At 41.2% G+C, this 13,095-nt stretch overlaps 1 protein-coding gene across 1 annotated transcript in view; it reads left to right on the top strand.

The window, feature by feature from the left end:
• Window positions 1–13,095, top strand: part of LOC108266115 (uncharacterized) — a 47,068-nt gene that overhangs the window by 2,819 nt on the left and 31,154 nt on the right. The window contains exons 3-4 of the mRNA XM_053681862.1: window positions 664–736; window positions 1,375–1,641. Coding sequence (XP_053537837.1) covers window positions 664–736; window positions 1,375–1,641 — 340 coding nt within the window. The remainder of the gene's footprint in view (window positions 1–663; window positions 737–1,374; window positions 1,642–13,095) is intronic.

The following is a 13,095-nucleotide window of genomic DNA, read 5'->3' as shown; positions in this document are numbered from 1 at the left end:
TAGTGCAAAACTTAAAACAGTCTTAATATGAAAAAAAAGGGAACAGGAGCTACAACATCTGTATCAACTAAAATGTAGAAGTGAAACATGCACACATTCTCTCTCTCTCTCTCTCTCTCTCTCTCTCTCTCTCTCTCTCTCTCTCTCTCTCTCTCTCTCTCTCTCTCTCTCTCTCTCTCTCTCTCTCTCTCTGTAAGAACACAGGAAGTGGCTTTAACACACACCACTGCTCTGTCAGTCAGTCAGTCGTTAGAGAGACAGGATGGAGTTCAGTCCACTCGCTGTGATGCTCTGTGAGTAAATGTTCTCTTTGTGTCTTCATTAGAGTGAGTGGTGGGGTATAAAGTTGTTCATCTGCAGTCTGAATGTCCTGAGTGATGAGTTTATTGTGTGATTAGTACATGTGCAGAATGTTACAGTGTGCGGTCTGTTGGTTTTGTGTCCCAAAGTTTTTCACACTTCAATAAAGTTAAATAAAGAAGAAAAACACTTTAATGAGCAGAATAGTGACCGTTAAGTTATTGTAGTTTTTGTTTATTTATTATTAAGAGCGCTTAGAATGTATTTCTTACAGATGGTAGTTTAGATTTCCTGAATAAGATTTAATCTTGTGGGTTCGGTGTCTAAAATGTGCTGTTTTCATTAATACATTGAATATTTTCCATTTTTGCATCATGTTCTGTTTCTGTTCCCTTTTTAGTGCTGATTTCACTTATACCAGTGGCCCATGCTCAAGGTGATTTATATATAGTTTATCCTTTATACTGTGTGTATAATTTATTTGTTTTGGGGCTGAGAACTTTCTGCACAATTGATTGTCACAATCAAATGTGTTGATTTATGCACATTCTATTTGAAAAGCAGTAAAATACACAGAGTACCTAAATGATGATTTTTTTTTTCTTGAAAACAATTTGCACCCCCTTCCGATCTCTCCCCTGTGGAGAAGCAGTGTTTTAAATCGTTTAAATGATGTACATGATTATGTTCGATAAATAGGATAGCCTATTTTCACACATATCTACTGTAATCTACCTCATCAGACGATGATTTATCAGCAAAATGTTACTCGTGCCAGTAACATTAGTAAAAAGGGTCTAGAGACGCCCCTGAATAGTTTTACACTGATTAACTGCCTTATCATACTCAATATAAAACAGAACAAGTTTAAGGACAGCAGCACATGATAACAACTGACATAAATAATGCTAAATAAAATGTCCCATGATGCCCCTGATTTCTTAATAGTAAGTAGGTTACACATATCAGTATCAACAAGTAATAATAAACATGTGCTCATACTATGTCTAAAAAATGATATGTACACGTGGGATTAGTTTATGAAAGGTTTATTAACAACAGAATGTTTTATAGGGAGGCCTAAAGCTGTGGTGTCCATAACGCCTGATACACATGTGTTCATTGGAGAGACAGTTACTCTCAGATGTGAAGTACAGGGAGGAGGAAACACTCAGTGGACATACAGCTGGTATAAAAATAACAGACTCACAGACCGCACAGTGCAGGAGATCAGAACCGTTTCTGCTGAATACGGTCACCATGGTGACTTCACCTGCAGAGGACAGAGCAGTGACTCTCAGAGCTCAGAGATCAGTGATGCTGTTACACTGACTGTATCAGGTGAGTCTGTGGGTGTTTTTTTATTTCTTATTTAATATAGTAACATTATTTTTTCGGGTTTGGATTTTGATCTGTCAGTAACTGAGACCCTGCTTGTTTAATGTTGACTTTCACTTCCCTGTCTAGTACACACAGATCTCTTTCACAGGAACCATCATCATGTCTTGTGCAGGTCTTTATATTAAGTTTGCAGTATAATTGTGGTGAGTCAGTCTGATTAATAATACACAGCGAACATTAAGGAAGAAGGCAGTAAATCTCACCTTGTGTTGCCTCTGTCATTATCTGATTTATTATCTGATCATTTGAAGCATTGGATTTATAAGGTTTTATCTGAGAATTCTGTAATTTTGAGAGAGTTTGATGATCAGCATCGTCCACATCAGTCTGTGTCTCATCACATGAGGTAGAAGTCACTCACAGCATTTAAATACCAGCCTCATGATCTTCTCTTAACTTGACACTAACACCGCTGGGGAAATAATCCCTGATTCACTTCTGTTCTCTTCACTATGGTTCTAGTTATTAATGTCTTTGTATTGAGGCATTTAAATATTTTATAACTTTATCTGCTGTTGTCTGTACAAAATGTGTGAGCACTCCTCTCTGTTTTAATGATGATGTGATGGAGCAGGAGCATCACAGACATTCTGACAGACACTATCTGATTACAAACTGAACTGATTAGACTTCTGTCTGTTTCTATGTAACTGTCTGTAACAAACTTCACAGACGGGCGAGGAGGAGGCGGGAACCGGCTGAACGTAAACATGAAGTTTAATAATAAACAAAACTCAAACATAACATAAAACACAAAAAACTGAACTCAAACACAATGTGCACGTGTGTCTCTCTCCCTCTCTGGTGCTTCCAGCTGCTCCTTTATCACTCTTTCCCACTGATTAGACAACTCAGTGCAAGGCGTGCGTCCTTGCAGCCTGGCCCCTCCCTCCTCCTCATCACACTCTCCAAAATGTTTAATAAAAATCTTTAAAAAGCACACTTATCTAGAGAGGTTTTAAATGTCTTTTGACATAGTGACTGTATTTACTGCTGTGTTTGTTAAAAGGAATCCTGACTATGAAGACTTGTAGGCCTTAACACGCAGTAATTTCCCTCTCCTACTAAAATACATCATTAGAAGCACATGAAATATGTTCATTACTTTAAAAATCCTTAATATTTAATACATATTTTAATCTATGGAGGCCGCCATTACGAGACATGCGCACTGCACTCTGAGTCGATGATGTGAAATGGTTGCACTTGAGCACTTAAAAGAATTAGCTACTAGCCTCCGCAGCAGGAAAAGAACTCCACACTGTGCTGCTTTTGACTGTAATGTTCTAGTTCTTGTGTTCTGTGATACAGGGGATATCTGTAAATATAATCACAGGCACAGGTCAGGCGATCATGTACTCCAAATGGTTCAAGAACTGCTTTAATTTTACTTTGGGTATGTCTTGGCTCGGCGGTTTAGGACTGAATTGAAAATGATCATTAATGTTTCTCAGCTAGATCATTATGTTTAGATACAGAAGGCCTGTACATATTTTTTGGGGAAAAAGTCCTCTGTCATGACCTTACTGTAGGAAGTTACCAATTTTTAAGATGGTGCTGCAGGATTTGTGCAGGATCCATCAAATTTCAATCCAAAATCAGAAAATACAGTGTTTAACACTTCAATCTAATCATGATTTTTGTTAAATGGAAAATATACTGAATACCAGCCGGGTAAGAACACGTACAAAAACGTCTTGTATCAAATGTTAAATCTAAATGTTTGTTTTAGACACAAAGCATATGTTAAAGCACAGTGAATCTACTGCTTATGTTGTAAAGAGAAAAGCAGTTCTGACTCCTTCATCATTTCATACCAACAGAAAAACCCAAACCGACCGTGAGTGAATCCTCAGAGCTCCGTCTACACTGGAGACACCATCACTCTGACCTGTGAGCTGCAGTCGACTGGATGGAAGATTCAGTGGTATAAAAATTATCAGCAGTTACAGATTTTCAGCACTGAACACACATACACACTCAAAGTGACAGACAATAATGATGGAAAAACAGTGTACCAGTGTCGCGCATGCAGTAGAAACTACTTCTACTACTACACAGAGTCCTACTATGACACAGGAAGGAACCTCTACTACTGCACAGAGTTCAGTGTTCCTGTCAGGATTACAGTGAGAGGTATGTCATGATGTTTCCCTTTTTCACCACAGGTCTGTTAGAAGGGATGAGAAAGAAATATTGCTTAATTATTGTAATTCCTTGTTATTCCAGAATGTTCAAAATAATCTTGAAATACATATGTTTTAACAGTATTTGTCATTTGTGGCTGGTGCAAATGCAAAACATTAAAAATATGTTATTTAACAAAGATTAAAAACAGGTCAAGCTGTATCTTTACATTTCCCCTGTAACATGACAAGCTGTGTGTTTGTTCTTTATTAATTAAACTAGTGAGAGAAAAAAGAGAGGGATGATGTGGGAACAACTGTTTATGGCTGCTATAATGTAAGTGAGAACAGGAACTAACTTGTTTACAGACATTCCACAACAATAAATGTAACTAGAATTGTATGAAAAGTACAATGTGTCAGTCATTAATAATAATTTTAAAAATCATTGTCAAATTGCTGTAGTTTAAAAGGAATAAAACACATGAGGACATGCTGTTATAGGAAAATAATCTGTACTTCAGGGTGGAAACAGAAACTCGGCTTCATAACACCTCCACATCACTCAGTATTTTTCTATAACAGTGTGAGACTGAGCGTTTTATTACTTACTTAAACTTTGTTAAAAGAAGGAAAAATAAACAGAATACAGTACGTCTGAAACCAGAAACTCCAATGTGTGAAATGTAAGAAATTATCTTTACTTCCTTCTTCACTTCCACTGGACTGGAGTATAACTGAGTATAAAGGGTTTAACTACAGTGTGTTGCTGTTGTGTGTTGCTTGGCAACCATTCTGCTAAATGGTGCTGAAGAACTACATTTCTAGGCAGAAGAAAGATTATTTGATATCAGTTAATTATTGTATTTTTTGTTGCTGTTTGATTATGAAACCTTGTCAGGTATATGTAGTAACCATTTTCTAAAAGCAGTAAGTCCTACGAGGCCATGGCTTACAGTGATTTTAGAACAGCTAAATCCTGATTTGCATGGTGCAGAGAAAAACCTTTTGATCGGATACAAATCGGCAGTCGATTGTAATGTGTGACCTACGACACATCAAAGGGGCTCGCCGATGCATCACCGACGCCAGACAGATATTTGGCATGGTGAATATCTGGAGCTGTCGGGCGACTCCACATCCTGTGGGGTGAAAACTGTCGGCACAGGCAGTGATTGTGGTGACGACCTACAGCCAATGAGAGAGCAAGGCATGGGGTGAGGTCACAGTGAGGAAGGGAAACCCGCGATTGCTAATCCATTCTTCACCCACTTTCTTTGTCTTATCCTTTTTGGGGTTTCTTCAGAACAAATCATTGCGTAAACAGCTCGCAACTCCTGCTTCTGTCCTACGTCCATCTTCAAATAAACAACTCCTGTTTCACGAGTGGTTTTCATGTCATATATCCGTGTCCCTTCTCGCGTGTGTTTTCATGACAAAACGTAGTTTGGACACCAGATAGAGTCTTCAGGTGACATTCGTTGTCAGATCCTATAGTGTGTGACCCTCTGTTCCCGACCAATCACGTAGTGTGAACACCACAATGACAAGTCGTGTAGTCTGAACAGCACAGCGATCTGCTGACTGTGAAAGTCGTGCAGTGTAAACTATCCTTTAGCTGTCCTAAAATCACTGCAAACCACAGCCTCATGGGACTTAGTGCTTTAGTGCACAGTAGGTCTGAAACCAGAAATCTCCAGTGTGTGAGAAATGTAAGAAATAATCTTCACTTCCTTACAGTCTAAACTCAACATACTGTAATTAAATAGAATAATAAGTAGTTACGAATACTATATATGGAAATATCTTGCAAATAATTATAAAATGGTGACGTGTGTAATTAAACACCTGAACTACACAAACTATTTTAAAATCTTACAGTTTAAGCACAAATTTACAGTAATTAAATACATAAAATAATACACAAATTCTGCCCCATGCTGTAATCTTAATCATGAAAATAATTTTCCATTTCAGTTAATCTTTGAAAATGTGAACAAATTGTGTGTGAGAGTCATACTGAAACTGTTTCACTAATGAAGACTGGGTTTCTGTGGGAAAAATGTGTATTTATAAATAGTAAACATGACTATGTAATTTAGAGATATAGTAACACGCATCTAACTACACATTATTCATATTTTATCAATAGTTAGTGTTTGTAACTATTACTCACTCCTTAGTTGGTCTTTTGTAGTTAAACAGGGCTGTAAAATAAAGTGTTTCTGTAAGAAATTATAGTTAATTATAATTATACTGAGTGTATGTGTGAGGGATTTATGGGGACATGTGAAAATGTGAAATTAGACATTCATGAAGTTCTTACAGTGTATTAAATAAATCTATGGAAAAGAAAGTTTTGTATTTCCTGTGTAACAGAGAGAGCAAGGGCAGTACTGAGTGTATCTCCACAGAGCTGGCTATTACAGTTGGAACATCTTCCATCAAATGTTAAATCGAAATGTTTGTTTTAGACACAAAGCATATGTTAAAGCACAGTGAATCTACTGCTTATGTTATAAAGAGAAAAGCAGTTCAGACACCTTCATCATTTCATACCAACAGAAAAACCCACACCGACTGTGAGAGTGAATCCTCAGAGCTCCGTCTACACTGGAGACACCATCACTCTGACCTGTGAGCCGCATCATTCAACTGGATGGGAGATTCAATGGCATAAAAATAATCAGCAGTTACAGCCTCTGAACAGTGAAGAAGCAAACACACTTAAAATGACAGTCGATAATGCAGGAGAAACAGAGTACAAGTGCCGCGCATGCAGTAGATACTACTACCACTACTACTGCACAGAGCTCAGTGATCCTGTCAAGATTACAGTGGGAGGTATGTCATGATTGTTTAATTCCTTGTTATTCTAGAATGTTCAAATGATCTCGTAATGCAAATGTTTTAAAAGTATTTGTCATTTGTGGTGGTGAGATCCAGTGCACAAAACTAAGAAAAATAAAGAAGTAAAGCTATAACTTTAAGATTTCCAACATGGGAAAGTCTTCAGGACAGAGGAGTTTATGATTTGTAGTTTCCCTGTAACATGACAAGCTGCATTTTTTCTATATTATCTAAAATAGTGGGAGAAAAAAGACAGGCTGGTGAGGGAACTGTTTATAGCTATAGCTACTATAACGTAAGTGAGAACAGGAACTAATTTGTAATCATTGGCAAATTGCTGTGATTTAAAAGGAATAAAACATGAGGACAATAAAATAATCTGTACTTCAGGGTGGAAACAGTAACTCGGCTTCATAACACCTCCACATCGCTCAGTATTTTTCTATAACAGTGTGAGACTGAGTGTTTTATTACTTACTTAAACTTTGTTAAAAGAAGGAAAAACACACAGAATACAGTACGTCTGAAACCAGAAACTCCAATGTGTGAGAAATGTAAGAATTTATCTTCACTTCCTTACAGTCTAAATACAACATACTATATTAAATAGAATAATAAGTAGTGACAAATACTATATATGGAAATATCTTGTAAATAATTCTAACATGGTTGCATGTGTGTAACTGAACACCTGAACTACTGCTGGCTCAAATTTAGCCTATTACCCAAAAACACTTAAAATTCAACATAGAAGCCAATACTCACATCTACCTCTGAGCCCAGTTGGAGATAGAAAAAAAGACACCAGCCGTGAGTGAGAAGAAGCAGGGGTCCTGCTTTATTGGTTCCGTTCCACCACACGAGATCCACACCGATGAGAATTCTCAGAAGTGATCTGATACCCTGAGCTTAAGCTCCAGTATTTATACTGTACTTACACAGTAAATAACCCATATGTTTCAAGAAGACTATGATATCACTACCAATAGGGTCAAAAAAGAGCTCATCTACCTTACTCTTATGTTCCAGAAAAGGGCCATTCCACTTACACATAGAATCAAAACCAAGGGATTTCTAATAACCCAGAAAATCAAAACCAAGGGATTTTAATAACCCAGAGAATCAAAACCAAGGGATTTGAATAACCCGTAAAATCAAAAGTGGAGAGACAAAGCAATCTAGAGTGACCTCGGTCTTACTATTATCTCGCGGTTTACCTTATAAATGGCTCCTCATGGTTCTCTCTTAAAATTAAGGCCTTCCTTGCGAGCCTGCATTTCTAGTTTATAATTTATTTTCGTATTTGCTCTATATCTCTATTTTATATATAGTTATACTGCTTGAAAAACGGTTTACTGTACTTCCTACTTCATAATATCATTATATTACCCTTCTACTGTCCTACATATCCTATTATTCTGTTTTTTATAAAGATATATATATATATATATATATATATTATTATAAGATAATAATTATAATATCTTATAATATAAGGTATAATACCCTTATAATATCTTAATATTCCTTTTTATTATTCTTATAAAGTTATAGTAGTATGTGTGTGAGAGAGAGAGAGACAGAGACAGAGAGAGAGAGAGAGTGTGTGCGTGTGTTATGTCTACATGGCTGCCCTTGACTGTATGAGTGTGTGTGTGTGTGTGTGTGTGTGTGTTTTAGCACTCCTCAGCTCGTATACTTGTTTTTGACTTTTTTTTACTAATAAACCATAGTGTATTACTCTTAAAGATCTAAGATCTTTAAAGTGTGAATCCAATTCAATATTCAATATCAGTCAATATCCACCTCACACCGCTTCTGTGTGTCCTGGTGCCCGTCTTTTCTTCTTCTCCCCTTTACTGGATACTAGGTCTCCCTCATGTTTATTTCATGTCATTTTTATCCACAACATTTCCCCCCTCTGAGGCTATAAAGCCTCATACAATACCCTAATTAAGCTGGTATCTGTGGAAAAACTGGTTCTGCCGCACCCCATGGCCGTCCCCCGCTAGCTGTCGCAGGATTACTCTAACGAAGCCATAATCCCTGCGCCCGTCCCCGTAATCAAATGGGTCCCTTACAGTAACCACTTCTACACAACACTGATCCGAATAGGAGCTGAGGAGGTTTTGTAGACCTGGCGGGAGACGTGCTAGCGTTGTGCACCCCGGGGTCTCATAGTAGATTGGCAGCTGGAGAATGGGCCTTAGGACCCCCCTACGTCCACTTTGCGCCAGACATATGTAGATGTGCCTAGCCATAACTCTTAACCCTTAACTTACTTCTCCTTTCAACTATATATATATATATATATATATATATATATATATATATATATATATAATATTTCGAATCTAACTACCTTGATTATACGTTTGTTTGCCTTGGAATATGTCCTAAAGGGGCAGTAAAGTTCTTTCGCACATTGTTCTTGATACACACCTCACATCTTTTCAATGCATAGTCCACCATACTGGCCAGAAATGGGGACCACCATTCCTGATGGATTTTTCGGATAGTTCGGTCCTATGGGCGTGATCCAAGCCATGGGCTTCTTTGATCAAGAGCGGGAGGTAACAGGCTGGGGCTATACACAATCCTTCTATGCTGTGCCACAATCCAGTACCCGCCTCTTTTTTCTCCCCCCGTTTTATCCACGACGATACTTCAGCCACACCTGCTTCTGCAGCTCCACTAAGTGGGCCACATTGTCTACCTGCGATAAGACCGATAACAGGGTGGCATCCCTTTTTCCATGTTATCGAGAGCCGTGCTGTAATAGGTGATGGCCTGTTTTCCCATCCCTTGTTGCTGCTGAGTTAGGACGGCCGATGCGTACCCCTTTCTTTCGGATACATAGAGGTGAAATGGTTTGCTATAGTCTGGGTTAGCCAATGCAGGAGCGGTCATTAAGGCCATTTTAATATCTGTGAGTGCGGCTAGAGCTTCAGGAGTCCAGACGAGGGGGGCATTTGGCTGTGATTGGTCTGCTGCCTTAATCATATCCCGTAATGGTTGAACCCTTAGCGCGAACTCACATATCCATGGGCGACTGAACCCCGCCATTCCTGGAAACGCCAACATCTGTCGCACGGAGGTTGGCTGTGGGGCCTTGAGTATGGCCTCTACATGCTTTGGCGCTATAGTACGGCTTTCTCCCTCTAACACATGACCTTGGTATTCCACTTTTTGTCTACAAAATTGCAACTTTTCTTTACTTAATTTGTGGCCATTTTCGGCCAAGATTCTTAGAACCTTTAGGGAGTCGTGCTGGCATTGTTCTTTGGACGCACTACAAATCAAAAGGTCGTCGACATATTGCAAGATGGTGCTACAGCTCTCCAGGGCTGAGAGGTCTTGAGCCAGTACCTGATTAAATATGGATGGGCTTTCACAGTATCCCTGCGGAAGTCTAGTGTATGTGTACTGCTGCCCTTCATACGTGAAAGCAAACAAATGCTGCGAGTCTGGGTGCAGTGGCACACTAAAAAATGCTGAGCATAAGTCTATGACAGTATACCACATGGTCCCTTCTGGAATGTTCGACAATAGGGTGTGTGGGTCTGGCACTACTGGTGTTTCAGGTATCACGATTTGGGTAATAGCACGCAAATCATGTACTAGCCTCCACTTCTCTGAGTCAGGTTTTCTAACTGGAAAAATGGGGGTATTGCACTGACTTCGCGTGGAGATTAGCACTCCGGCCTTTACCAATCCGTGTATTGCGGGCCGTATGCCTTCTCTAGCTTGCGCTGACAACGGATACTGTTTCTGGTAGGGCAACCTTGCATTTTCTTTTACCTTAATCTGAGCTAGGTCAGCGGATTTAACAAACCCTACGTCGGTCGGATGTTTTGTCCATAGCTGTTCTGGAACAGTTTTCAGTATTTCCTCATTGTCCTGATCTTTTGCTGCCTTAACTGCCATTTGCAAACCACTTTGGTCCGTGCTCGTGCATATGCAGACACTAGTGGCCACGGCGGTGTCAACTGCTGTTATTGAGATTCGCACAAACTTTCCATCAGGCGACTTGTGCAGAGACAGATTGGTAGTTGGCTTCCACTCTTTTACTTCTTTCGCCTGCCCTATCATTGACCCTACATCTTCCGGTTCAAGGCCTTTGGTGACCATGAGTGTGACATGGGGCGCTGTCCCTTCCAGCTGATAGCAGTTAGTGATTCTCTCTGGGAGCTTGATCATAGCCGCCACTCCTTGTAGGCCGCTTATTATTTCCATGGTTTTAATGTCCATTACTTGTCCCTGTTCCATGTCTTCCCAAAGCTGAGCATATTCCTGGTCTCGTCCACCGTCATCATATTTAATAGTGCAATATAAAGGGGCCTCCACCTCTGTGCAATCGGGCCGCATGTACTGTAACCATGGTTTCCATTCTGCGTATCTGTGCCAGAGTTCCGAGTTGGATGGATCGGACATCTCTAACCAGTATACCATCCTCACATTATGGGCGGTGCTAGGTGGCTCGTGCAACAGTAGGTATTGTGTGGATATTGATTTGGGGAATGTCACCCAAATCCCAGTCGCCTCACACTGTATCTGAGCTCCCAACTTACACAGGGCATCACCTCCCAGTAGGTTAACAGGCGCTCCTGGCGAATATAACGGGGTGCTTGTATTGTCACGCCATCCAGAGTTAGTTCTTGAGGCTCGGTGAATCGTAAGGTCTGTATTTTTCCTGAGAAGCCCATAGTTTGAATTGCCTTACAGGTGAGGGGGAGCTGTGAACCTTCTTTCCCTATGCTTGAATATGTAGCTCCAGTGTCGATCATGAAAGACGCTTGCAAGGTGTTTCCGATCGTCACTGTAACAGTTGGCTCTTGTTCTGGGTGCAGTGTGGTGACGGACTGCATGAGCTCCCCCTCAGGCTTCTCTAGGCCTCCTCAACTCTGGCTGGGTCCCAACTCCCCATAGGGGCCATACATGGGGCCACCTGGGGGTACTGGGGGTAGCTGTTGACACCGAGGTGGCATTCCATAGCTCTCCGGCGCTCTCAGTCCAAGCACCTGACCTTCTTTCAGCCCTATCCACGAGGTCTCCCCAAGTTGGTCGTGGGACACGTGGACAATTTCTCCTGAAGTGGCTAGGATCGCCGCATCCCCAACACCCTTCAGTTGCCATATTTGGTCTTGGCAAAACTCGACCCCGTCCATATCCTCGTCCCCTCCCCCAGGCAGGTGGCGTCCCCGGGTGCATGGGGGCCCTCATATGATATATGTAATCCATCTGGGCGGGGTGCAACATAGTAGTTATGTGTGGGACTTGCTGTTGTGGATGGGCCTGGTATCCACTGGCCAGCAGCAAAGGGTCAGCCTGTGCTGGGGCTGCCGCTTGTGGATGGGGCACCATTACTGACGCTTGTTTAATGTGTTCCTTCCTCCGTTCCTTCTCTTCCTGTTTAGTCCTGGTCAGTTCACCAAGCTGTGCCTTACAGAGTTGGCTCATTAGGGTTTCAGTGGCATCTTTAGCTTCTTTTTTCAGCTTTCTGTGTTGCTCCACGTGATGGGTCACATGTGCCAGAAATGAAGCCCACTCCATTGCGTTGAGCCCCACCACTTCCTCTAACTTCTGCTGTACCTCCCCAGGGAGAGCCTTCTTCAACAGCAGTTTGAACAGTCCCACACTTGCCACTGAATCGTCCCATTTGGTACCCGTTTCATCCCTCCATTTATCTTGAAACTCTTGTATGAAGGTTATCACATTTTCTTCATCTTTCAGTTTTATATTTTCGAGCTTCCCAGAGTCCATCTTAGCTGGAAACATACTCCTCACAGTGTCCCATATTTCTTGTCGGTACAGGCCAAACAGGATGGCGTCAGCCTTGGGGTCGTCTATCAAATCCCTGTGTTCTGCCCCATCGAAAAGTTCTTCAGCTCGTCCCTTGCCCACGGTTTGGCAGAGAATGACTTTGATATCGCCAATCGCCAGGTGCTGTCCTGATGTTTTTTCCTCAAACTGTGTAATCTATTTCTGCCCCCCTTCAGACATGTTGGGTAGTCGTTGGATCAGGCCCGTTAGGTCCATGAAACTCCAGGGTGCATACTGTAGGGCTTTTCCTTTAACCATGAGGGGCATCATCTGACCTGGGGGTGACCACCCAACCTGATTAAGGCTGGGCTCCGACTGGGAGCGGGCATGCGCTAAGTACGCTGTGATACCAGGTTCGAATCTCACCGGGGCTTCAGGCTTGCCCTACTCCGTAGTGATCTAGCTCCTCTAAGCTCCAAGTCCTCCTCCTCCTCACTGACGTCTTGTTCAACTTTTCCTTCGTTGTCTGTTTCAGTCCCCTCGCTCTCAGTCCCCTCTTGTTTGTCCAGATCCATGTCTGAACTCACTTGCTTCTTCTTCTGCTGGTGGTATATTAGGACCTTTGAGGCCGTACTCAGGCTCATCACATGTTTTC

The sequence above is a fragment of the Ictalurus punctatus genome, chromosome 7 (genome assembly GCF_001660625.3).
Source record: "Ictalurus punctatus breed USDA103 chromosome 7, Coco_2.0, whole genome shotgun sequence".
Classification (NCBI taxonomy): Eukaryota; Metazoa; Chordata; class Actinopteri; order Siluriformes; family Ictaluridae; genus Ictalurus; species Ictalurus punctatus.
Note: the sequence above shows the minus strand (reverse complement) of the source record. Positions and strands in the feature narration are given on the sequence as shown.